The 27,975-nt window shown below is 36.7% G+C and overlaps 1 protein-coding gene across 19 annotated transcripts in view; it reads right to left on the reverse strand.

Annotated features, from left to right (window-relative positions):
* Positions 1-27,975, reverse strand: part of TRDN (triadin) — a 362,263-nt gene that overhangs the window by 270,174 nt on the left and 64,114 nt on the right. For all 19 annotated transcript variants that reach the window (XM_072832697.1, XM_072832631.1, XM_072832729.1 and 16 more), the window contains exons 3-4: positions 26,635-26,796; positions 25,532-25,564 (exon numbers count right to left, since the gene is read on the reverse strand). In XM_072832697.1, the coding sequence (XP_072688798.1) occupies positions 25,532-25,564; positions 26,635-26,796 (195 nt within the window). The remainder of the gene's footprint in view (positions 1-25,531; positions 25,565-26,634; positions 26,797-27,975) is intronic.

The raw sequence follows: 27,975 nt of genomic DNA on the forward strand, positions 1-27,975 counted from the left end.
TTATTTATTTATCACTTTATTTCACAGATGATCTGAGTTGGTGCTAATTACTGTACACATTTTAAATTCTCCATTTGTAAATGTGAATTTACATTTTCGTAATTTTTCCAGAAGTCGAAAATCAAGACCAACTGTAGGAAATTCCTAAGTATCTTCAGAAAAGATGGTTAGTGACTTTCACCTGCTAAGGAGGTAATCCCCACTGTGAAAATCCACCCCGCCCTTGTTTGCCCCATGAATCTCCCCTGTCAGCATTTACAGGGCCATTCCTTTACCCTTATCCCATCCCTGACTTCGGTATGGCAATAGAGATACACGAGAGTTAAGATACCTAATCACATCTCTGATAAAAGTTCTCCAAGTATCAAAGAGAGATCTTCAAAGCCCATAGGAAACTTCTATTTCACTGCCTCTCTCACCATATTTAAAAAAATCTCTTCTCTATAGATCTCTTAATCCTACCCCAGGTGTGTGTGTGTGTGTGTGTGTGTGTGTGTGTGTGCGCGCGCGCGCGCGGGCGCGCACGCGCGTGTGTTCCAGATATCTGTTGGCCACTTATCAAAAGTCCTTTTTGAGTTGGGTGAATCATTGTTTGGAGGTAGAGTGGGGCTACTCTGTGCAAGCTGTGGTATTTAGCAGAGTCCCTGGCTTCTACCTGTTAAATGCACATAGATCCATCCCCTGTCATGTCTATGAAAAATGTCTTTTAGACATGCCAAATGCCCCCTGTGGGACAAAAATGAGCCCCCAAGATCTTGCTCAGATGGCTCAGGACTGTATTTCTTTTGTTTGCCCTGTGCTCTTGGTTTCCACAGCACTTCTACAATTATGCAAGCAAGAGTGTGCTGCACCATAAATTATCATATAGAGGTACATGTATGGAAAATGTTGATGTTTATAAAGAAACATGCCCAGTTTGCAAAGGCACAGTAAAGCCACATCTTATAGGCTATAGGCAATAAAGCTAACATAAATCTTATTCAACACACACACAGAATCTGCATCTTTAGAACTGTCTAAGGACATGAGATAACCAGCCTGCCTAATCACTTTCACTAGCTGGACCTACACTGGGCAGGAACCGCAGGACTTACGTGCATATTAAGGACATGGTATACAGTTAGTTGAAATTGAGATGCGTTGTGAGCATAAGTATATACTGGATTATGAAGACTTAGTACAAAAAAGAATGTAAAATATCTCATTAATGATTTTATATTAATAACATCAGAATGATACGATTTTGGACATATTTAGTGTGATCATTTTACTTGTGTGTCAACTTGGTTGACTATCCCAAGTCATTCAAATGAACGCTAATCTAGGATTTGCTCTGAAGGTATTTTATGATATAATTAAAATCCCTAATCCATAGACTTTAAATAAGAAGATGATTTTGGATCATGAGGTTTTCCAGAGAGAGGGAAGAAATTCTGTCTGGGGATGACAGCTTTCGTCCCTGCCTGTGGATTGAAGTTTGCCTGTGATTTTCCCTTCCTGACTACTGTCCTATGGGCTCTGACTTGCTTAGCCAGTCCCCACAATGACATAGGCCAATTCCTTGTAATAAATTTCTTAATATACAAATATATCTGCATAATCTTCTACTGGTTCTGCTTTTCTGATTGAGCCCTCACTGAGACCCTGATTAGGCTAAATAAGACACATCAGTACAATTTATTTCATATTATTCTTTTTACATTTTTAAACATGTGGCTACTTGAAAATTTTAAGTTGCATATGCAGCTGACATTATATTACTATCAGACAGTGCTGGTTTAGTTCCAGGAGTGGGCAAAATGACCTTTTTAAAACCTTAGGTCATCCACAGGGTTAAATCTTTTCCAAGTGAAAAAAAAATTCAAAATCCTCCCCTCCAGTACCTTACTTCCTCCCTTCTATTCAGACCAACAGAGGCTATGGAGAAGATTGGTGCTTGTAGAATTCAGGCCAGTAAAGCAAGTAAAATGCCCAAGATTTAGAGGAGTCTGGATAGGCCAACAGAGTCAGCTTTAAGGGATAGTTTCTTACCTCTAGTAAGGATTTGAATACAGAAATGAGATGAAATTTTCTAACCTGAAAGCTTACATGAAATACTACATTCATTGTGAGATAAGAAGGCCTTGAAATTGTCATTTAGAAGAATATTTTTCCTTTAGAGATAGGCGTGTGTGTGTGTGTGTGTGTGTGTGTTTTCTCTGCAGACATCTGTTGGCCACTCAGAAGAATAAAGCAGAGGTTCTGCAGCTCCCACAGGAGGATCAGACCTGAGTTAGAACTTTCCGCAGGACCAGATGCTAAAGATCATCTGCCCTGGGTAGTCCTGTCAAAGCCTCCTAGCCTTACTTGGTCTTGGGAAGCACACTGGATAGGGTGGTGGTTTATGGGATTGCACAACCCATGTTGGTCCATGGCTGCATTTCCTGCAAGGTAGATGGAAGTTTGCACATCAGAGAACAGAGATGAGAAGCAGCAGCTGGAGCCTCCTTGGCACTCCTTAGTCTATAGCCTTTTCGTACACAGAAGCATCCCATTAGATGGGAATGAGCTCTAGATATGGAACAGAATTGAAATAAGCAGGAGTCTATCCTGGAGGGAAAATATAAAGTGAAAGAAGATAAATCTCAACAAGATTAGGATCAAGAACACCATTCATGAAAAGGTGTGTGTAGGGGGGGTGTGTGCATTGCCTACCACTTTCCAAACACATAGGAAGGAGGTAACGCTAAGAGGAAGATAAATCCCCATGTGTTGGCTATACTTCTCAATAAGTTTTCCTTAAGAAAAAATAAAGATAAATGAAGCTAAAGAAGAATTAGACTGAAAAAAAATAATGTACTTCTGAGTATGTTTTTTACTTTATGGGTAGATTAAGCAGACGCAACCCAGTTCTGCAACTCAGACCAATCTCAAGGATAAAATCCTACTACTTTATTTTCCTGATTCTGTACTTCAGTTTTATACACAGGACAGCCTCACTGCTCTGGGTAGATCTACTTAGATTTCTCACTAGTGACGGTGGGGGTCATGGATTAAAATACACACACACATACACACAATAAAATCTTTACAGCTCATAGTGAAATATGATGACCCACATAGGCATATTTTTGCAGGAACATCATCAACTAATTTTTTAACTCATGGTCACTTGAAGACCATTAGTATTTCTACAGTGGCAAGTGAAGACTTGTGCAGCTAACCCTGTAAAGGCATACACACAGCTACATTTCTCTGCTTATAGAAGACAAAAGAAATTTATTTCTTAGGACTCAAACTTAAGGATAAATTTAATCTCTCTCTGCATGTTTTATTGCAGCACTGCGTTTTCTTTGGGGATTGGATCCTATGACTAGTGTCACTGCCTGTGGCTATCAGAAGCTTGAAGAATCCAATGAAGCCTCTGCACATGTGCCAGTTCTGTCTGCTTACACTTGAGCCAGGAAATGAAAACCATTCCAGCTCCTGTCCAATTGAGTAACAACGTGCTACCAATTTAGACTTCAGAAGGATATTTTTCTCATAAGCAGATGATGTTTGATTTGTTACTCTTGACTGCTCTTTCCAGCTAAGAACCATTCGTATAAGAATTAAAATTAAATTTTAAAGATTCAAGTCACTAAAGGTAGAATTTTATTGCCCTATCATTTTCAACAAACTTCCAAGAAAAATAAAATTTCCGATAGCATATTAAAACTAGCTCCAGTTGTTTAATAATTTCTTAGGCTGGTGAGTAACTCCATTTTTTTTTGGTAATATGACAAAAATGTATCATTGCATAAAATTGCACTTAACAACATGACACCCTTTAGGAACAGTTCCCTTAAACCTGCACAAATCCTAAATACAAGGGACAAAGAAGAAGGTCAAAGCAGGCATCATTCACCTCCAAATATATGTGCGTTGCCATTAGACTAGCATCCAAAGTCACTGAAGACGTAACAAGTCTCAGCACCAGATGCCAGTTGGAATCATAAGCTATTTTGGCAACTGGTAAACCTTAAAGATTGTTTTGCAGCTAAGAAGGCACAGAGGTCAAAGTATCTTGATCCAGGTGTGAGACTACCCACAGGCCCTTAAGGATACAAGTTTGTATTTGAATTCTGAGAATTGAGGTGGGAAAAATAACATGAAAAAAGAGTGACAATTATCCCAAGATGTCAGGAGGCAAAAAGAAATCCCTTTTTCCACCGAGTCACCTGTAACCTTGCCTGAGAAGCCTGAAGCAGTACTCCACCAATGTTTACTGCGTCGGAAAAGCTGTAAGGACACTAAAAGATTCACCTAAAGGGCAAGGTATTTCAACAGAATGTGGGAAGCATTTTCCAGCTTTTCTCACTACTCCTGATTTTCCTCTACTGCTTTTCTCCATACGGACGTATGTATGAATGAATATAGAACGTGGAGAAAAAAAATTAACGTGTGCCTTTTTAGATTCTTACTTTTATTCATCTCCCACTCTAAAACTAATGACTTTCTAATGACTTGAAGTCATTAGAAAACTTGATCAAGGGCACTTGGGTAGCTCAGTGGGTTAAGTTGCTGCCTTTGGCTCAGGTCATGATCCCAGGGTCCTAGGACAGAGTCTCTTTAAGGGCTCCCTGCTCAGTGGGGAGTCTGTTTCTTCCTCTCCCTCTGTCCCTCCCTTCCCCTGCTCATGCTTTCACTTGTTCCCTCTCTCTTTCTCTGTCCTTCTCATTCTCTCTCTCACTATCTCCCAAATAAATAAAAATAAAATCGTAAAAAAAAAAAAGAAAAGAAAATTTGATCACACTAGGCTTTAAACGCATTCACAAATTTCTTTCATTTAAGGAACTCGAAAAATTTAAACCTTGGCATTCATGCTTTATAATTCAATGAAGATAACAAGAAAATATACCCTCCTCAGTCAGTCAGCCTTTTTTTCTAAAGTCCAAAACCAAACAAGCAACTACTTTAGAGTCCAATGTCTCTGAAGACTTGTAAAGTGCTGGGAAACAAGAGGCGCAGATACCATATTTTATTATGTTGTTGAAAATAAGTAAAAATTACTAATACTTAGGGTTTTCATTATTTATGCATTGTAATGATCATTAAATAATTTTAATAATTATCATATGAAAGATGGCATAAACTTATGGTATTCTAATATTAAAATATGCATTTTGTTAGGATACTTAGACATAGATAACTTATTAACAGATCTATACAAAAATATCCTTATCTCTGACATGTATTAAAATACCTCTTAGTGTTTAAGATAATCCATGCTGGAATCAAGCTGTCCAATTGAAATCTAATGCCTTTTCTTCCTAGCTGTGCAACTTTGATTTCTTTATCAGCAAACTGAGATTCTTAATAGTACCTGCCACATAGATTTGCATGAGGATTAAAATTTGTTAAAATGTAAAGAATTTAGAATAGCACTTGATTATTAAGTAGCATCCTATGTGGCTGCTATTATTATTATTATTATTATTATTATCTCTCTCACTAAATCCTAAATTTGATGGAAGCAAGAATATGTCTATTTTGTTCCACACTAAATGTTCAGTACACAATGGTGGCTGTCATATACTAACCACTTGATAAATATATAATAATTTTTTAAAATAAATATTTAGGTAGGACTATGAATAATAAGCTCTTGCACAATATAGAAAGTGGTGGTGGAGCATATCTCACCTGTTCTTTATGAATCACCTCTCGATTGAAATTCTAACATAAGCAGAGTTGAAAGTTTTGAGAAAGTAAAATGTTGTATTTCTAATCATTTTTACCTTTCATTAGAAATCCTGGGGAGGGCAGCCCAGGTGGCTCAGCAGTTTAGTGCCACCTTCAGCCCAGGGCTGCCCTCCCCAGGATCCTGGAGTCCCAGGATCAAGTCCCACGTCAGGCTCCCTGCATGGAGCCTGCTTCTCCCTCTGCCTGTATCATCTCTGCCTCTGTCTTTGTCTCTCATGAATAAATAAATAAAATCTTTAAAAAAAATCCTGGGGAAAGTTGCAGAATTTTACTATTTGTAGAAATATAATAATGTAAGTGAAATCTATTCATAAACTACAACACTTGTACAAAACTTAGATTTTTTTTGTAATGTCTTCCTGGAACATGAAAAGTTAAATAATAATCAAAGTAAGGATATTGAATATTTTTAATTTTTAAAATTTAAGTACTAATTAATATAAGAACTAATACTAATTTTTATTTTATTTTTTTAATTTATTTTTTATTGGTGTTCAATTTACCAACATACAGAACAACCCCCAGTACCCGTCACCCATTCACTCCCACCCCCCGCCCTCCTCCCCTTCTACCACCCCTAGTTCATTTCCCAGAGTTAGCAGTCTTTACGTTCTGTCCTCCTTTCTGATACTTCCCACACATTTCTTCTCCCTTCCCTTATATTCCCTTTCACTATTATTTATATTCCCCAAATGAATGAGAACATATAATGTTTGTCCTTCTCCGACTGGCTTACTTCACTCAGCATAATACCCTCCAGTTCCATCCACGTTGAAGCAAATGGTGGGTATTTGTCATTTCTAATAGCTGAGTAATATTCCATTGTATACATAGACCACATCTTCTTTATCCACTCATCTTTCGATGGACACCGAGGCTCCTTCCACAGTTTGGCTATCGTGGCCATTGCTGCTATAAACATCGGGGTGCAGGTGTCCCGGCGTTTCATTGCATCTGTATCTTTGGGGTAAATCCCCAACAGTGAAATTGCTGGGTCATAGGGCAGGTCTATTTTTAACTCTTTGAGGAACCTCCACACAGTTTTCCAGAGTGGCTGCACCAGTTCACATTCCCACCAACAGTGTAAGAGGGTTCCCTTTTCTCAGCATCCTCTCCAACAGTTGTGGTTTCCTGCCTTGTTAATTTGCCCCATTCTCACTGGTGTGAGGTGGTATCTCATTGTGGTTTTGATTTGTATTTCCCTGATGGCAAGTGATGCAGAGCATTTTCTCATGTGCGTGTTGGCCATGTCTAAGTCTTCCTCTGTGAGATTTCTGTTCATGTCTTTTGCCCATTTCATGATTGGATTGTTTGTTTCTTTGGTGTTGAGTTTAAGAAGTTCTTTATAGATCTTGGAAACTAGCCCTTTATCTGATACGTCATTTGCAAATATCTTCTCCCATTCTGTAGGTTGTCTTTGAGTTTTGTTGACTGTATCCTTTGCTGTGCAAAACCTTCTTATCTTGATGAAGTCCCAATAGTTCATTTTTGCTTTTGTTTCTTTTGCCTTCGTGGATGTATCTTGCAAGAAGTTACTGTGGCCGAGTTCAAAAAGGGTGTTGCCTGTGTTCTCCTCTAGGATTTTGATGGAATCTTGTCTCACATTTAGATCTTTCATCCATTTTGAGTTTATCTTTGTGTATGGTGCAAGAGAGTGGTCTAGTTTCATTCTTCTGCATGTGGATGTCCAATTTTCCCAGCACCATTTATTGAAGAGACTGTCTTTCTTCCAATGGATAGTCTTTCCTCCTTTATCGAATATTAGTTGACCATAAAGTTCAGGGTCCACTTCTGGGTTCTCTATTCTGTTCCATTGATCTATGTGTCTGTTTTTGTGCCAGTACCACACTGTCTTGATGACCACAGCTTTGTAGTACAACCTGAAATCTGGCATTGTGATGCTCCCAGATATGGTTATCTTTTTTAAAATTCCCCTGGCTATTCGGGGTCTTTTCTGATTCCACACAAATCTTAAAATAATTTGTTCTAACTCTCTGAAGAAAGTCCATGGTATTTTGATAGGGATTGCATTAAACGTGTAAATTGCCCTGGGTAACATTGACATTTTCACAATATTAATTCTGCCAATCCATGAGCATGGAATATTTTTCCATCTCTTTGTGTCTTCTTCAATTTCTTTCAGAAGTGTTCTGTAGTTTTTAGGGTATAGATCCTTTACCTCTTTTGTTAGGTTTATTTCTAGGTATCTTATGCTTTTGATGCAATTGTAAATGGGATTGACTCCTTAATTTCTCCTTCTTCAGTCTCATTGTTAGTGTATAGAAATGCCATTGATTTCTGGGCATTGATTTTGTATCCTGCCATGCTACCAAATTGCTGTATGAGTTCTAGCAATCTTGGGGTGGAGGCTTTTGGGTTTTCTATGTAGAGTATCATGTCATCGGCAAAGAGGGAGAGTTTGACTTCTTTTTTGCCAATTTGAATGCCTTTTATTTCTTTTTGTTGTCTGATTGCTGAGGCTAGGACTTCCAGTACTATGTTGAATAGCAGTGGTGAGAGTGGACATCCCTGTCTTGTTCCTGATCTTAGGGGAAAGGCTCCCAGTGCTTCCCCATTGAGAATGATATTTGCTGTGGGCTTTTCGTAGATGGCTTTTAAGATGTTGAGGAATGTTCCCTCTATCCCTACACTCTGAAGAGTTTTGATCAGAAATGGATGCTGTATTTTGTCAAATGCTTTCTCTGCATCTAATGAGAGGATCATATGGTTCTTGGTTTTTCTCTTGCTGATATGATGAATCACATTGATTGTTTTACAAGTGTTGAACCAGCCTTGTGTCCTGGGGATAAATCCTACTTGGTCATGGTGAATAATTTTCTTAATGTACTGTTGGATCCTATTGGCCAGTATCTTGTTGAGAATTTTTGCATCCATGTTCATCAGGGATATGGGTCTGTAATTCTCCTTTTTGGTGGGGTCTTTGTCTGGTTTTGGAATTAAGGTGATGTTGGCCTCATAGAACAAATTTGGAAGTACTCCATCTCTTTCTATCTTTCCAAACAGCTTTAGGAGAATAGGTATGGTTTCTTCTTTAAATGTTTGATAGAATTCCCCTGGGAAGCCATCTGGCCCTGGACTCTTGTGTCTTGGGAGGTTTTTGATGACTGCTTCAATTTCCTCCCTGGTTATTGGCCTGTTCAGGTTTTCTATTTCTTCCTGTTCCAGTTTTGGTAGTTTGTGGCTTTCCAGGAATGCGTCCATTTCTTCTAGATTGCCTAATTTATTGGCGTATAGCTGTTCATAATATGTTTTTGAAATCGTTTGTATTTCCTTGGTGTTGGTAGTGATCTCTCCTTTCTCATTCATGATTTTATTAATGTGAGTCTTCTCTCTCTTCTTTTTAATAAGGCTGGCTAATGGTTTATCTATCTTATTAATTCTTTCAAAGAACCAACTCCTGGTTCTGTTGATCTGTTCCACAGTTCTTCTGGTCTCGATTTCGTTGAGTTCTGCTTGAATCTTTATTAACTCTCTTCTTCTCCTGGGTGTAGGATCTATTTGCTGTTTTTTCTCTAGCTCCTTTATGTGTAAGGTTAGCTTTTGTATTTGAGTTCTTTCCAGTTTTTGAATGGATGCTTGTATTGCGATGTATTTCCCCCTTAGGACTGCTTTTGCTGCATCCCAAAGATTTTGAACGGTTGTATCTTCATTCTCATTAGTTTCCATGAATCTTTTTAATTCTTCCTTAATTTCCTGGTTGACCCTTTCACCTTTTAGCAGGATGGTCCTTAACCTCTACGTGTTTGAGTTCCTTCCAAACTTCTTGTTGTGATTTAGTTCTAATTTCAAGGCATTATGGTCTGAGAATATGCAGGGGACGATCCCAATCTTTTGGTATCAGTTCAGACCCAATTTGTGACCCAGTATGTGGTCTATTCTGGAGAAAGTTCCATGTGCGCTTGAGAAGAATGTGTATTCAGTTGAGTTTGGATGTAAAGTTCTATAGATATCTGTGAAATCCATCTGGTCCAGTGTATCATTTAAAGCTCTCGTTTTTTGGAGATGTTGTGCTTAGAAGACCTATCGAGTATAGAAAGAGCTAGATTGAAGTCACCAAGTATAAGTGTATTATTATCTAAGTATTTCTTCACTTTGGTTAATAATTGATTTATATGTTTGGCAGCTCCCACATTTGGGGCATATATATTGAGGATTGTTAAGTCCTCTTGTTGGATAGATCCTTTAAGTATGATATAGTGTCCCTCTTCATCTCTCACTACAGTCTTCGGGGTAAATTTTAGTTTATCTGATATGAGGATGGCTACCCCTGCTTTCTTTTGAGGACCATTGGAATGGTAAATGGTTCTCCAACCTTTTATTTTCAGGCTGTAGGTGTCCTTCTGTCTAAAATGAGTCTCTTGTAGACAGCATATAGATGGGTCCTGCTTTTTTATCCAGTCTGAAACCCTGCGCCTTTTGATGGGGTCATTAAGCCCGTTCACGTTCAGAGTTACTATTGAGAGATATGTGTTTAGTGTCATCATGATATCTATTCAGTCCTTGTTTTTGTGGATTGTTCCACTGAACTTCTTCTTAAAGGGGAATTTTAAGAGTCCCCCTTAAAATTTCTTGCAGAGCTGGTTTGGAGGTCACATATTCTTTCAGTTGCTGCCTGTCTTGGAAGCTCTTTATCTCTCCTTCCACTTTGAATGAGAGCCTTGCTGGATAAAGTATTCTTGGTTGCGTGTTCTTCTCATTTAGGACCCTGATTATATCCTGCCAGCCCTTTCTGGCCTGCCGGGTCTCTGTGGAGAGGTCTGCTGTTACCCTAATACTCTTCCCCATAAAAGTCAGGGATTTCTTGTCTCTTGTTGCTTTAAGGATCTTCTCTTTATCTTTGGAATTTGCAAACTTCACTATTAAATGTCGAGGTGTTGAACGGTTTTTATTGATTTTAGGGGGGAGATCTCTCTATTTCCTGGATCTGAATGCCTGTTTCCCTTCCCAGATTAGGAAAGTTTTCAGCTAGAATTTGTTCAAATACATATTCTGGCCCTCTGTCCCTTTCGGCGCCCTCGGGAACCCCAATTAAACGTAGGTTTTTCTTCCTCAGGCTGTCGTTTATTTCCCTTAATCTATCTTCATGGTCTTTTAATTGTTTGTCTCTTTTTTCCTCAGTTTCCCTCTTTGCCATCAACTTGTCTTCTATGTCACTCACTCGTTCTTCCACCTCGTTAACCCTCGTCGTTAGGACTTCTAGTTTGGATTGCATCTCATTCAATTGATTTTTAATTTCTGCCTGATTAGCTCTAAATTCTGCAGTCATGAAGTCTCTTGAGTCCTTTATGCTTTTTTCTAGAGCCACCAGTAGCTGTATAATAGTGCTTCTGAATTGGCTTTCTGACATTGAATTGTAATCCAGATTTTGTAACTCTGTGGGAGAGAGGACTGTTTCTGATTCTTTCTTTTGAGGTGAGGTTTTCCTTCTAGTCATTTTGCTCAGTGCGGAGTGGCCAAAAGCAAGTTGTATTGGGAAAAGGAGAAAAAGAGAGGGGAGAAAGAAGGAAAGAAAAGAGAATGAGAAAAAGAAAGGAAGAAAAAAAAAGAAAAAAAAAAGAAGAAAAAGAGAAAGGAAAAGAAAGGAAAAAAGGGGGTGGGGAAGGAAACAAATCAAAAAGCAAAACAAAACAAAACAAAACAACAACCAAAATAAAAAGAAAGAAAAAAAGAACCACGGGGGAGTATCTTCTGATTCTGTGTACTTTAAGTCCCTTGGCTTCCCCTGGACCTTGTCCGTCCAGCTGGTTTTCTGGGGGAGGGGCCTGTTGTGCTGATTTTCAGGTGTTAGCAGTTGGGGGAGCTGCTGTGCCCCTGCCTGGTGCAGGGCTCAGTGGGGGTTGTTTACCCCGTGAGGCCCCAGGAGCAACAGCCCCAGTGGCGGGGCAGCTCTGGAAACCTGGATTCAGCTCAGGCAGGAATTCCGGAGCTCTCCGTCTGCAGGGCCTGGAGGCTCCGGGGCGGGGCCGCTGATCTGCTCAGCTGGGGCAGGAGCGTCCTCGCTGTCCTGGGCCCTCCCGGCCTCTGCCTGTCCCGGGGGAGGCCGGATCCTGGGCTGTGTCCCGGCGCCCTGTGCTCCGGAGCCTGCGCTGTTGGATTCGCGCTCCCGCCCCGCAGCCCCCTCCGCGGAGCCGCCCCCGAGCCCCTCCGAGCTGCTCCTGGAACCGCGCAGCCCCCTCCGCGGAGCCTCTTCCTCCGCCCGAGCCCCTCCGAGCTGCTCCGATCCCGCCGTGCGCGCTGCAGCCCTTAGGGAGCTCGGCGCACTCTCCCGGGGCGCAGTTGCTGTTACTGTCCCGGGGAGCCCGAGGGCATCCCCGCCCTCCTGGGTCCTGCTCCACCTCCCCGCGAGCCCCTTTCCGCCGGGAAGGTCGGTGCAGCTCCTGCTCCTCCGGGACGGGGCTCTCCTGTCCTGGGGACACTCGCCCCGGCCTCAGCCCGGCTCCTCGCGGCCCTCCTCCCTTGGAGGCCTTTGTTTCTTTACTTCTTTTTCCCCGTCTTCCTACCTTGATAGAAGCGCGAACTCTTCTCACTGTTGCATTCCAGGTGTTCTCTCTTTAATTCTCAGGCCGAATTCATAGATTTTCAGGATGATTGGAAGGTTTTCTAGGTAATTTGGTGGAGACAGGTGATTTGGGGACCCTACTCTTCCACCATCTTCTAATACTAATTTTTAATACTAAGATATTTTTAATGCTTTGCCTTATTTCAAAACTTATTCATAGATATTTATATAAAAAATAAGTCAACTATGAATTGAATATATTATACTTGTAACAAAATGTTGACAATAAAATATCCATTTCATTAGAAATAATTGGGGACAAGATTTAAAAATAGGACATGCCACTTAATGTAGCTTAGAGGAAGGCATCCAAAAATTCTATCCCCCTTGTTCTTTTTTTTTTTTTTTTTTTTTTAATTTTTATTTATTGATGATAGTCACACAGAGAGAGAGAGAGAGAGGCAGAGACATAGGCAGAGGCAGAAGCAGGCTCGATGCACCGGGAGCCCGATGTGGGATTCAATCCCGGGTCTCCAGGATCGCGCCCTCGGCCAAAGGCAGGCGCCAAACCGCTGCGCCACCCAGGGATCCCTATCCCCCTTGTTCTGCATGTTAGGTACTATTGCAGTTGTCTAGCGTTCCCTATTGATGCTTACAGTATTTCAATGATAATCGGCACTCTCCTTTATCCGCTGGCCCTTGCCTGTATACTTACGGGCATCTTATATACAGAAATAATGAAATTTTGGCATTTGTTATACATATTTATGTTGGACATCTGAGAAAATAAGTATAGATTTTAGTGATCCTTTGGGTGACCTAAAATGGAACTTTTAGGTATAAGGGGGAATTTCCTGGTTCTCACAGTGTGTTCTGCATGTCCCACAGGACCATGTAATTATTGAATAAACAAAAAATCTTTAAAACTTCTCCAAATTAGAAGTGAAGATTCATTTCATTGGCTTGATTCTCCTTGCTCATCTTTAGGCTGGTTAATTTTATCAATATGCATTTGTCTAAATTCTATGTCCCCACAGTGCCAGGGGTAATCATAGATCAACAGATTTCCCCAAGACTCTGAGTTCAACTTCCAAATGGAACTTGGAAAGGGGGCCATGGCACTTGAAAATGGGAGGGTCACTAGAAGTAGCCATCAATGGAACCAGATCAGTGAAAATAGATTGTGTCAAAAGATTCCTAAGAATGGCCTTATTCTATAGTGAAGTCTTTCTGAGTTATTTAGTATGTTACATGTATTTTGCTTGTGATAAATAGTTTTTATCTACTTATAATCATAACAAAGCTTATTGTTGAACAGTTTATAATTTTATTTAAGATTTACATGGCCAATTTAAAGCATACAATTTTTCTCTATTAATATAACACATTGTTAACAAATTAAAAATATTATCAATTCAATATTTTAAAATGACAGACTCAACAAGTTAAAAGGATAATCTCTGTCACCAAGGCAACCATCCTGATTCTTTTAGATAACAACCAAGTTTATTAAATTATTATGAGGGTTGTGGATTTCAATGAATGCTTTTTATCATTATGTTTTCTCCACATATCTCACAAGCAGGAGACAATATAAAATGTCTTCTTACAATTTTTCTTATTTTAATAGTGAAAATTCAAATTATTCACTTGAACAAAGAATCTCTATTTATAAGATTTTGCCAATTGTGATTAGGACACAAAAGTTTAATTATGATGAATAACCAAGCAAGTCTAGTTATCTACCCAGTGGCTAATTAAGGATCCTTAAGGGAAAATATTGTATTGAAGTCTCAATATTTTAGAGAAACATTCTAAATGATGTGTAGGTATTTGTATATTTTGATGATTTTTCTGATAATTTTTCTGTTATACTGAAAAACAAAATTTTGAGGAAAGCACACTACTGACCATTAATGGAGAATAAAAAGAAATTTTTTCTTTCCCTCAAAGCTACCAAGTGTTTGTGATTAAGCTGGTGTACACTTTAGATATAGCGGTAGACAAATCATTGAGAACAGTTTCCTTCAGGAATGTTGAATCCCATAAACATAAAAATTTTTTGGACCTTAAATTTGTTAGATTTGATTCTTTGGTAAAGTTTTGTAAAATAAACTCAACTTTTTCAAGAAAAATAGTAGTCACAACACTGCATGCTCTTGACCCCTACAAAAAAATTTCAAAATAAATATAATGATATCTGTCCAACCTCATTTTTGCCACTAACTCAGTAATCTTAGGCTAATCCATTTTTCTTCTTTGAATTGTATTTTCTCCTCTATAAAATGAGATACTATTTCCCATGTGTTCATAAGCCAGATAGAGATAGAAATGATCACAAACAATACCTTTTATAAGATAATCACTAAGTGGACTTTATGGATTTGGATGGACTCAGATGACATTTTGTCTGTGTTAGAATGTGTGCTTCATATTTGATGATATACTAGACAAGATCAATGTAGCTGCACATCAGAATCATCTGGGGAGATATTAAAATGTATTCCTGAGCTACAGCCCAAACTTAATCAATTAGTCTCTTGTGGTAAGGAGACTTTTAGGGATCTCCAATTTAAATAAGCTCTCAGGTGGTTTCAGAACCACAGTCAGAAGTAGGAACTATTGTCTAGACCAACATTTCTCAAATTTTAATGTGCATGTGAGTCGCCTGGGGATCTTCCTAAAATGCAGATTTTGATTCATTTGGTCTAGATGAAGCCCGGTTCTGCATGTCTAAATCACTCCCAGATGATGCTAATGCTGCTGTTCTATGGAGCACACTTTCAGTTGCAAGCTATAGTTCAGACAAAGCTCTTGGTAAAATTATTAATATATGACATCACAATTTAATAATAGAATCATAAAATATTATGTAGCTAGAAAGGACCTGGACATCAGTAAAATCCAGCATCTTTGTTTCATGGATGTGGAACTGAAAGCTACTGGGGTTAAGTGACTTAGCCACAGCAGGTTAAGAGCAGGAGGAGAACCAGTGCAAATATTTTCCCATCATATTCCTTTAAGTCTACCTAAATCATGTTTAAAATGTTGATGCGTTCAGCTGATGAGCATCAATTGTCAATAGTTATTCCAATAGTCTAGGGCAATGTGACAGTGATATTAACTTGGTTTGCATTTTATCATTCATGGTTTGGTATTTTTTTAATGGTAAATTTATATAGAAGAGCAGTCACTATGTATAAACAAAACATGCAATTATCCACTTATCTTTGACTCTCTGCCTTCCTGATGTCACAATGCATAAAAATCACCCATTTCTAGAATTCATCAATTGGGTTGCAATGGTTCTCACCCTGGTTGTGAGTTAGAAACACACTGGGGAGGTTTCAAAAATACAGCTGCTTAAAGCTTGACCCCTGGAGATTCTAGCTGGGCAAATCTGAAGTGGAAAGGGATATGGGATTCCAGATTAGAAAGACATCTGTGGCTTTCCTGCTAAAATTCATTACTGCAACAGCATCCCTCCTCTAGATTCAAGAACCAATCCTTTTTCAGTCTCAATGTAAAGAATTTGGGGAATGCTAACCTCACTCTTTACTCCCAAAGGTGGGTCTATTCCCTAGGTCTTGACAAAGGGCATGTTGCAGGTCACTGGCCAACTGATTGGTTCTAAGAAGGGTATATTACTCAATACAAATCAATGAGAGTATGAGAGTCAAATACGTAGTCTTTGCTGAAATACTTGGGGAAAAGCACAGGATCCTCTCCTGAGTTGCTAAAGTAAAATACTTTGGGCCTGAAACTTTGGTCATCATAATTGTCAGTAGCAAAAGAAAGTCAACCTGGGAATTAAGCAGTTGAAGGAAAGCAGGGTTAGGAGCAAAGAGAGAGGTTTTACTCATCACGTTATTAAAAAATCTATATCCAGCCATCTCCCTGAAGCCAGTTTCACTCTTGCATCTTCAGTCACTCAAACCATTAAAATATCCTTTCCATTAAGTCCATTTGAAATGAATTTTTGTCTCTTGTCATTTGAATCTGATGCACAGAGGTGAGAACCACTGGGAGGTTTTCTGTTTTGTTTTTTAAATTAAAAAAACAAATTAGTCTTATTTTTCAACAAATCATTCTAAATGAAAATACATAATCTGGAATATGTAATTTAACTTTAAGCCATCTGTATGCAACCTACATCTCATTACTTATGATTTTAAGAAAGGGAACTTACATAACTGGAGAGAAAAGAGTCTGGAATAACAGTTTCTCATTCATTCACTTCTCCATTACTTATCCAATCTGATTTACAGGTAAGATGGAAACAATCCTAGGATCAGATTGTGGTGCCAACATCATGGCGAATAAGAAGGGTCTCTGAGACAACTCAACTCTGACCCAACCATTGTACATATTTCTTGGGGGAACAGGAATTTCAGTGCTTCCTCTGGCATGTCCCTTCAGGCTCCGGTTTTATCTACTATTTTTTGTGGCAGAACCCAGTTCTGGTTCTAGTTTGCTCCTGGTTCTAGTTTGCTCACCTCCACAGAGGTGAGCTCTTTCTAGTAGCATAAGGTACAAAAATTGTCAGGGAGCACCTGGGTGGCTCAGTGGGTTAAGTGTCTGCCTTTCACTCAGGTCATGTCTCAGGGTCCTGGGATCCAGCCCCACATTGGGCTCCTGGCTCAGTGGGGAGTCTGCTTCTCCTCCCCTGTGCATGCTCTCTCTTTCTTGCTCAAATAATTTTTTTAATCTTAAAAAAAAAAAAAAAGATACAAAAGTTGCCTGGCCTGGTGGACCCAGAGTTCATGATAGCCACAACCCCATGGAGAAGTGAATCTCTGGATCACTGACCACATCTTTCCTTTACCTCAGCCTCCTCAGACTTCCTTATTCTGAGTCCACCTCCAAGGCTGCTGCCTGCCTATTTTTTCTGGGCTTTGTCCCCCTGCCATTGTGGGTCTGATCAATAATCAGAAAAACAGGCCGAAGATAAAGCAGAGAGTTCCTGGTGTAGCCAAGAGTAATGTGCAGCACAACCATTATGGAGCTGAGTTCCGGTCCAGACTTACTAAGTGAAGAGGTCCAAAGATAAATGTATCTACTTAACAAGTTTACTAGGGCCTACCTAGTAACCAATATTCTGAGCCTATGAATATTAACAGGTTTAGTCACCTTTCCATTTCCTCTCCCTTTTTTTTTACTCGCCATATTTTTCAGACACTTAATGTTCAGCCTGGCGCAAGCCACCGAAGCTGCCAGCAAAGATGGATGCAATCAAATCTCTGGCACGGAAACTTGTCCATCTATCTTACTCCCGATGACGGGATACAACCTTCTCAATGGCCTAATCCTAAAGTCTTGAATATTTATGATGCACAAATTTCCTGGCTCTTCCTTATTCACCCCGACTGCAAAGAGCTATTGTGAGTTCCCATCAAGTGAGAAAAATACACAATGAAAGAACCGAGTTTAAATTTACTGGGTTCTTTTCAACCCAAGGAGCTTTAGGGAAATTTAAAAACACGATTATAAGGGGAATGTAATTGGTTTTGCTTTAAGTAGAGAAGAGCCTCTTCCTCTGCTGTTGACATGCATCAGCGACAATCACAGAATATCAGTCTTCATGGTAGTTCAAACTTAAGGACAGTTCCTTGTTTCAAACAGCACATAATCAGGAAGCAAGGAAATTCAGCCCAATGTAGTGGGACATCTAGTTCTTTCCTATAAGGCAAGCGATGATTTAACACATAAGGCCACTATGCTCCTAAAGTTGAGAAACAGTTTTCCTTCCCAAAAAGCTGAGTGTGCCTAGATCCAAATACCTGAAATTACTCTTTCTTCACTTTAAAGCTAGATGTCTGAAAATGGCATTATAAAATGTAACTTCTTGTTAGGGCACTCTTTTTGTCTTCTAAAATTACATATTCCAAAGGACATGAGTGCTGTAATGATTATCCTTATATACAGAGTTGCTACAGACTGAAGTTTAACTAAGAATAAAATGTAAAAAGGAGGTAAGTATATTCATTACGTGGCACTTGGAAATGTTGGCACAAAAGTTAAAAAGCTATCTATCAGCTAAAGAATCATGCTCTCTTTAAATGTTTACCCAATCTGAAAAGTCAGAATCACGTAAATACCAGTATAGAAATATGAAAGCAAAATCATGCTAGGTTTGTGGTAAACTGATAGTTGATTTTTGAAAATGAAATCTGCCTTCGGCTCATCTGCCTTTGGCTCAGGTCATGATCCCAAGGTCTTGGGATGGAGCCCTGTGTGGGGCTCCCAGTTCAGCAAGGTACCTGCTTCTCCCTCTCCCCACTGCTCATGCCCTCTCTCCCTCTCTCTCAAATAAATAAATAAATAAATAAATAAATAAATAAATAAATAAATAAATAAATAAACTTTAAAAAAAAGAAGAAGAAATAGAAAAATACCAACACCTATGATTAATGGAGATATATTTTTAACTTTAAGATAACTGGATTTTCTCTCTCTCCCTCTCTGGCTCATTCCTCTCTCCCTTCCTCACTTTATCCCTTGTTCTCTGTATTTGTTTGTGTAGGCAGAGGTGCTATTAACTTTGACTTAGGAGTACTTATGAATAGTTAAGAGAATTAAAACTATTTTTTTGTTTTTATTATATTTCTATTTTTGCCTAAAATCATTCATTTGCAATGCAGTTACCATTATTCATATTTTTATCCTCTCTAAGTTCAGTTTGTATGTGATCACCTCATCATTAACAAATATGCAATGCCCAAATTATTTTATCTCACTTGCTATCCCAGTAAAATTAATTGCTCATCTATTCATTAAACTCTTCAATAAGGTCTTTTCAGTACAGTATACTAAATAAGATCATCTTTAACTCATTTGCAATTGTTTTGGCTATAGAATACAATGTTACATTGATCCTGCTATTATTAGTAAGGAATGATTAACTTTATTAGACAAATCACATAAAAACTCTATTACAGTCATTTATTTATTATCTTATTTAACAAACTTTCACTGTCAACATTTGGGAAGGCTGTACACAAAGACTTATATGTTCTCCTCCACCTAACATATTGCTTGAGACGTAGAAAAAACACTTCAAAACGATTTACTGAAAAACAAATTTACTGAGGGGATAAAACATGTCAGTGTTCTGAAATAGCAATTATTTAAGGATGCACATTGTTGACTGTGGTGGAAACTTGGGCCTTCCTGCTGTTTTCACTCAGAATCCTCAGGTCATCCAGAACACAAAATGTTCATTTTCATCACAGACACTTTAATTTTTTTCCTTTACTAATACCTTAGAAAACTTTGGGAAACTGCATCTCCTTCCATATTTTGAAGATGACTTGTAAATTTTTTTATCATAAGTAAAAAGTTGCAAACAATTTATGGCTTATTATGAATTTTGACTTTTTAAAAAATAAAATTGCTTCCCTTCTTTAAAAAATCAGGTCGATGGACTCTAAATGTCATAATATTGTGAGATTCTTCATTATGGATTTAAAATAATAAACAAGCCTTTTTAAGACCTGGAAATTGTGGATCTTTCCTTTTTTTCTTTTTGAATTCATATTTTCATTCCATTTCTCTCACAAAATTTTACTCAAGAACAATATATTTTAACATTGGAAATTTTTTTTGATTATACGAACATACTTCTCTAGAAAAAAAGGCAAATATATTGAATTTTAGAATTTCTTTCCTATCCTATAAGAGTCTAAAGGCTAGTATCTTACAAATTTTCATAAGTATTATTAAACCTGAAAAGCAAAATTTTATTAGAAAGCTATCTATCTCTTTATGAGATGAATAAAACTTTAATTAGTTTATGTATTTGTGGATATGATTTACAGATGAAATTGGATAATATTCAATGACAACTCTAATCCTGTTATTTACATTTATTTATTTATTTATTTATTTATTAATTAAAGATTTTATTTATTTATTTATGAGGACACAGAGAGAGAGGCAGAGACACAGGTAGAGGGAGGAGCAGGCTCCCTCCAGGGAGCCTGATGTGGGACTCGATCCCTGGTCTCTAGGATCAGGCCCTAGGCTGAAGGCACCACTAAACCACTGAGCCATCTGGGCTGCCCTATTGTTTACTTTTATTTATTTATTTATTTATTTATTTATTTTACTTTTAAAGGTACAGATATTGAGAAACCTTAAGAACACATGCATACATAGGACTTATGCATGTACATGTATATAGAGCTACACACATAACACCCACAAAAACACAGAGATAACAATTTTATTACAGAAATGTTATTTCTTTTTTTAAATCTTCCTCCAAGTAATGGTAAAATGACATAGAGAATCAAGAAAAAATTTATTTTAAATGATCACTCAGTTGAGTAACTGACTAATGTCTCCTTCAGTTATATTAGAAACAAAAATTTTAAAAACACATGATGTGCAAAAGATTTGTTACTCTATTCTGAGAGTCATTCACTTTCTGAATTTCCTGGAAGTCAAATGATTTTATCAGACTCTCAAAATGACTCCTAGATATTTCTACTACTCTCACTCAGAAGTACCTTGTGTAATCAACCAATATATTCAGAAAGGGTAAAGAAAAATCAAAATATTGTAAATTATAATGATTTTGGATAAAATTAGATTATTCTATGTACTTTTAAATGTATGTCTTGCTTTAGGTATAGTTCGCTTAAACCTTGGATGCTACTCACCTTATTTATAAAAAATGTTTACCATCTTAGGTAATGAGCAAACCAGCCCTTGTTTTCAAGCCTCTTACTCAAATCAAGTTTACGTCTCTCAAAAACATAACTTTTGTTTTGCAGTTCAAAAAAGTTTAGTTTGCCTCTTGAGGAAATTATTAAGAAAGAATAAATTTTGCAACACATCTGGAAGACATGTTATTAAAAATAGATGAAAAAATAAAATAAAATAAAAGTAGATGAAAAGACTAAAATGAGGTAGATTTAATATAATAAGTTTATTTTGAAAACAAGTTATAAAAACCAGATAAATCAATATTCTATTGTACATTATTTTATTTGTACTAATGTCATGTAATATATAGGTAAAATTTTTGTTTATGAAACTAAGATATGATAAAGAGTTTAACATTTCATCAGTATATGTGTGAAGGGGATATCAAATTCTAATGTTTTATTTTGGGGACTAAATAGGTAAGTTTCAGATACAAAAGAAATAACTTTAATAATTTTGTTAGCTACCATAAAAATTGTATAATTACTATGCAAAAGAGAATATGTATTAAATATATACTTATATATATAAAGAACCAATAGTTAGCATATAGTTTATATTTTTATTAATAGGAGGTAAAAAATATAAACTGTGTAACATATAATGAATAAACAGTGCATAATGTATTATGCATATATACATAATACTTTCATATATGTGCATATACATAGAGTAAATTGGTTCTGCAAGTAGCATATGACTTAATTTTTTGTCAATAGGAGATACAAAATATTAAACAGCTTACATTAGATGAAATAAGATGGCATTTGACTATAATCAGAGTACATGTTTTATCATATATTTACATAAAGTATGTTTTACATTCCTTTTTGGACAATACAGAATTAATATGAAAGGTATCACAGAAATGTGGCATCTATGGGCTTAGTCAATGCACCTTTTTTTTTCTTTTTTATTATTTATGATAGTCACACAGAGAGAGAGAGAGAGCGAGAGGCAGAGACATAGGCAGAGGGAGAAGCAGGCTCCATGCACCGGGAGCCCGACGTGGAATTCGGTCCCGGGTCTCCAGGATCGCGCCCTGAGCCAAAGGCAGGCGCCAAACCGCTGCGCCACCCAGGGATCCCTCAATGCACCTTTAAAACTTTAGTTGTTTCAGAAAATATCCCCATTATATTTAAAAGAATCAGTGTCACAAACCTACACTGCTTTGGTTGTCTTTCAAGCCAATGGCGCTTCCTAAGATCGAGTATTGAGAATAACTTGAAAAGAATTACTTACATTTAAATTTTTAAAAGCCATTTTTAGCTCCTATTATTTCCTATCTATATATTTTTTTTTTGCTTTGCTCCCATGGGAACCTCCCTCAAGAGCAATGCAATCCTTCACAGTATTCAGCTAAATAAAAGGCAAAGTCATTATTAAATGGAACTTCTCGCTGCTCCAGTCTCCTCTACACCATCTCTTTGGCTTTAGACTATCCCATCACAAAAAAAGAGCACTTGTGTATCAACACCACGGTTCTCCTTTAGCAGATGTATGCAGGACGGAGCAGAATGGCCTATTGGTCTTTTTGGTCAGCATTCCAGCAATTTTAGGATGGGTGAAGGCTATTTCTCTATATTGTAAAGTAGAAGCACTATTATGAACTTAGACGTGTTTTCAGGCAAATCTATTTTAAGATGGTATGCAAATAAAATTTTATTCCTTTATAGCTACCTGCACTTATGTGCCCCTTGGAAGGTGGGGAGTCAACACCCATGATGTATACCCTACTGCAAAGAAGCTACACAAGAGGAGATTCCAGACAAACAAAGCACACCTACCATACACAACACATAATTGTTTCAGGAAATATGATTTACAATGGTACTTGTTTTTCATAATTGTGAGTTTTAAATAATTATAAAATAAAAATATAATATTTTATAATGATTCAGTGCCTTGGATTCTCATCATATAGTGTTTGATAATAGAATTTACTATTTAAAAATTTTGACAAGCTGAAGAATAAAGATGCATGAAGACCCTAGATCTAATACCCTAAAGCTGTATTTATATATAGTAACATAAGCCACAGAATTGCAGACCCAAAATTTCATCCATATTAATAATCTATTTAATAATCAATCCTGCAACCTTGAGATTATTTGACTGTATCATTATTACACATCAATTTAGAATTGTGAACTTCACCTATAAATAATAGTGTAGTTGAGTTTTTATTTTGGTGAAAATAGCAGCTCGATAAACGAAACTAATATCTGAGGTGCATTTAAATAAAATGCTTCATAAAGACACAGGACAGTTAAGTAAACAATACCATAGCCTGATAATTTAGGTAATATAAAATGACTAAATATTATTGACTATATCTGAATGGGAGAGTATTCATGAAGAGATCAGTAAAATGCCATTTAAATGGATGAAAATCAAATGTTTTAGGAGATTGTCATTCTAGATTATCAAAAAATATATGCTTCTTAAACCACAATTTTTAAATATGAAAATGTGTAAAACAATCCATCATAAAATAGGGATAAGTTCATTGTATCTCCTCTCTAATAATACTATTTAAAATATGCTTTTGAAAGCAGAATATAATTAGAAATGTTCCACAAAATTTTACACACTTCTTTAAAATTCTCATCCCCTCTATGACACTACAAAGGCAAAGCCTGTAAATAAATAAAAAAAAAACCCAGTAATTATAATGAATTATATTTCCTTCAGTCCACTTCAACTAATGTTCATTATCACAGACTTTCTTTACCCAAAGTAGGATATATAAGATCTTTCCTTAGAAGTCCATTTTCTCATGCAACTTTGTGAATAATATTATTACGAAAATATATTCAGATGATCTTTAGTGACTTCTTCTTTCAGTAATCTTTCAAGACGTTCGTGTACATGGTTTTAAACACATATATCACTTAGACTGTTTTAACTAATGAGTATTACTGACATCTTTTCCAAAAGTATTCTTAAAAACTATTTAATAGTTTTCCTGTTGGTGTTATAAAACAAAGCAATAATTTAAAAAAATAATTAAACAGCTTTGTGTGGATTTGCAATTTATGCTAATCATCACAAGAGACAATTTAAAAATAATCCCGCAGGGAAATTCAAATCAAAAGAAAAGAACAGATTCTTTATTAAATTCTAGATATTGATTTATGGAGAATATGATCTTATGACATTCTTGTAAAATTCAATTTACAAGTAAGAAAATACTATTTATTTTTCTCTCTTCCATTTCTAATTGGAACACACATTCTACATAAGCTGTTGTTTCCTGATAATGACTAGTAACTCATTAGCTTAAACTTTTACTATGTTCCATGCACTATCCATTGGAGGTCAGCTATTAAAAAACTGTTTTTAACCTCAAGAAGTTTATAAACTAATTTACAGCCTCTAAACCTGGATTTTATGGCTGAGCTCTGGCTTTGTGGATCCTGAATTTGTGATCAGGAAACCTGTCTTCTTTCTCGATAACTCCATAAACACTTTCATTTCTGGCTTTCCTAGATTGGAGTTTCACTAGTTTAGCTCTCATTTGTTGGACAAGTTACAAATTCAAATTTTCCAAATTAACATACACTAAGTGGATTTTACCCCAGATAATGAGATAATCATCATCTGCTCAGACAAGGCTGAAGCTCCAAATTTGGATCCCACTGTTTGCATCTACAGTAGGTCTAGGCAGATAGCAACAGAAGCCAGCAAATTCTCCACTGGAGTAAACACTCCCAAAAGCCTGCTGCTAAACAGGTGCAGCAATAACTAAAACATCACAATTGTATCAAGTCTGGCCATGTGTTGACTGTTTCTTTTTGACACCACCAAATATGCCTCAGGGATGGCATACCGTCTCCCCTTGTCCCTTCTAGAAATTCTTTCTCCTTCATATGAAAACACTTGCCCCTGTGAGGCTCTTGCCCCATAGCTATACCCCTTTTTCTTAGTCACATTGCTTCCATTTTTCTGGATTTATGATCATCCCAGTCAGTTACTGACACACCTAGCAAGATATATTTCTGCAAGAAATCTTTCTATTCCACATCCAATTATACCGAGGTAACTATTCCTTGGGGATGATACATGACACGTACTGACTGGATATGTCTTTGCCTCCAAGATTACTCTTTTCTATACTATTTCACACATCCTGTCCCCTACTCATCACCTAAAAATAAAGACTATTAATAGTGCCAATAAAATAAGGAGAAAATGAACAAAAATGTAAAATTAATAAATCTGGCCACAGTGAGAATAAAGATCATGGGCATCATCATCTTCTGGGCCATTTCTGAGGCTACAGAATTCATTCCTCATTCCTTCAATTCCAAGTCACATGGATCTGTGTGTAGATGGATTTATACATCTACTGAAGAAGGTATCAATTAAATAATCAACTTAAAAATAGTGGGATCAAGTTCACTGGAAAGAATCGAGTATTCCTCTATCTAACCATAGATCCTGATCTAATCACAAACAAAAACTATGCATTAAAAATAAATTAAGGCTACAACTCATGTAAACATATTTGAGTCACGCTGAAAACCAACATTGCCATAAAAGAAAAAAATATTTTTAAAGGTGAAAACAACCAACCTTTTTGTTTCAAGGGAGGCTCCTCTATTTCTCCTAAACCAAGACAAAAACAGTAAATTAGAAAAACTTTTAGCATAGCATAATACTGCCTCTCTATTTTCCCATTTCCCTTTGTTCATTAAAAAAAGCCATCTATTAGTTTTGACATTAGTAGTCCTTATATTACTTTGCCTCCCAAATTCCAATTTTTAAGTATAAACTTTGTTTATGTACATTTATGTGAGATAGTTTCACTTTTATGAGTTCAATAAAATCGTGGCAGCCATCCAAATTATACATTATAGTTCATATATCATGTTCATTTCAGTTCTCTATTGTTCGTCTCGACCTCTCGCTGGGGCCAAACAAATACAAATTCAGACAAAGTCATAGAGAGGGCTAAAATAATAAGAGCTTTCCTGGTAGTCAAGGCTGAGTACATGATTTCTGATGACTAAGGCTGACTCTAAAAAATTTCATGTAAAAGAACCATAACACGTCGTTCTTTTCACATCCACTCAGTAGTTTATGTATGGTTGGGGTTTATTTAGTTTTGCTTATTAATATGTGAGAGAGTACATAGGTTAGTTGCATAATTGTTGTGACTTTTAGACTATGTCCCTCCATTCTACACCTCCATTTGGTTCAATAAATTTACTTCTGATTATGATTTTAGTGGGATTGCTTTTTGTTATTTGATCATGAATATGACTTACATGTATAAAACATGTCTATCAGTTACTGTTATTATTTCAGTCTTCCTAAAAAATAAACTTGTGAAATAGCTACTATTTTTTTCCCCAAGGATGCATATAAGTGTGAGGTACTATTGTGAATTTGTAGTAGTGCATAGTAAGACCCTCTCTTGCTCTAATGCTACCCTAATGGTAGCATTTAATTTTGACATCCTGCCATAATGGCAGATAAGCTGTAAGATGAAAGCCAAATAGAGATGAATTTACTGAGTTTGGCAGCCTGTTGATAATGCTATTAGAACTCAGAAGTGTATTCATTTTGGTTTAGCCTGACCCAAGTGTTCCTCTGTGTTCAAACTTAAGAAAACCACTGTAATGCATAACTAATATCGGTCTGAGAAGTTAGGTGTGTCTCTATGCTCTTTGTACCTTTATCAGTGTCCTCATCCCCATCATCATCATCTTCATCACCGTCAGACGAGATGATGTCAGACAGCAAAGAAAAGAAGCCATAGACCCAGTCCGTGGTTTCTTCCACAGCATCATGTACAAGTTTTAGAGGATCTGAGCCAATCTTGGAAAGAGAGCTCGCTAAAAGTAATTAAAAACAAGAGAAAAATGTTAGAATCATTACCAAAAAAATTAAGAAAAGCTGTTTATCCTGATTTGTGCCTTTGGCACAAAATGTCAGTTTTGTACATTTAAATGTCTCTTGGCTACAGTTTTTTGGGGTGCTCAGAAATAGAAACTACATTTTGTCATAGTATGCATGTGTATTCAATTAAAAAGAAAAGTTATTGAATACTTATGGTACCAAACACTATTGGGCTACCAAGAAAGAAATTGTCCCTGAGAAGTTCATAATCTAAATATGAGTTTAACACAGGGCAAATTAGGAATGGATTGAAATAATGTGCATCTATGTTAATCAAATTGCAATATACACCCTAAGTTATGGATATTCAAGAACAGAAGATATTGTTGTCAGATATCATACTGGAAACCAACATGGAGAAGATGGTCCTGTAAATTTTCAGGCAAACAGTAAGTGCCAAGTTGATATAAGTAGCTTTGACTAAACTAAGACTGATAGGTCCATTTATTATAATTTGTAATGCATCAGGAAAAATCTGGAATTGTCAACATAGTATTCATATCAGGTTCCAGCTAGATTCAATTTATTTAACCTTGTTAGGCATCCCAATACCTAAAAATAAAAGGTATTTAAGCTTCTAGTAATTTTAGTAGGTAGAATTAAGAAAAACTGAAACCTATAAATCTTCCATATTTTTTATATCCTAGGAGGTAGACACCATCTGTGAAATGAAAGATTAAAAAATAAAAGTACAAGCAAATAAACATAATAGGTATTTCCAAAATGTTGTTTTTCTCACTTTAATTATATGAAAATTACTCTGAAGGGGCAGGAGAGTTTCTAATATCTGATTGAAGAGGCAATCTATCTAGAAATGTGGTATAAGTTGCAATTGATTTTTCATCAACCCAAATTAAATTTTAGATTTATGTTTTCCTTCATTTTAAAAAATATTTTAGCTTTTCAGAGATTTTTCTCCCTTTGATACCTTAAAAGAGTAGAATTATGTCAACATATTATTTTATTTAAAGGTTAAGGATTCTAAAATTAGGCTTTTAATTTTGATGGAGATAGAAAGTCACCAGAAGGTTAGAGCAAAGGGATGAAGTGATTTGACTTATGTAACTTCATTCTCTGTGTTGAGGGGTGTGAAAGAGTGCCAAGTTGGAAACAGA

Source organism: Canis lupus, chromosome 1 (genome assembly GCF_048164855.1).
Source record: "Canis lupus baileyi chromosome 1, mCanLup2.hap1, whole genome shotgun sequence".
NCBI classification, from domain to species: domain Eukaryota; kingdom Metazoa; phylum Chordata; class Mammalia; order Carnivora; family Canidae; genus Canis; species Canis lupus.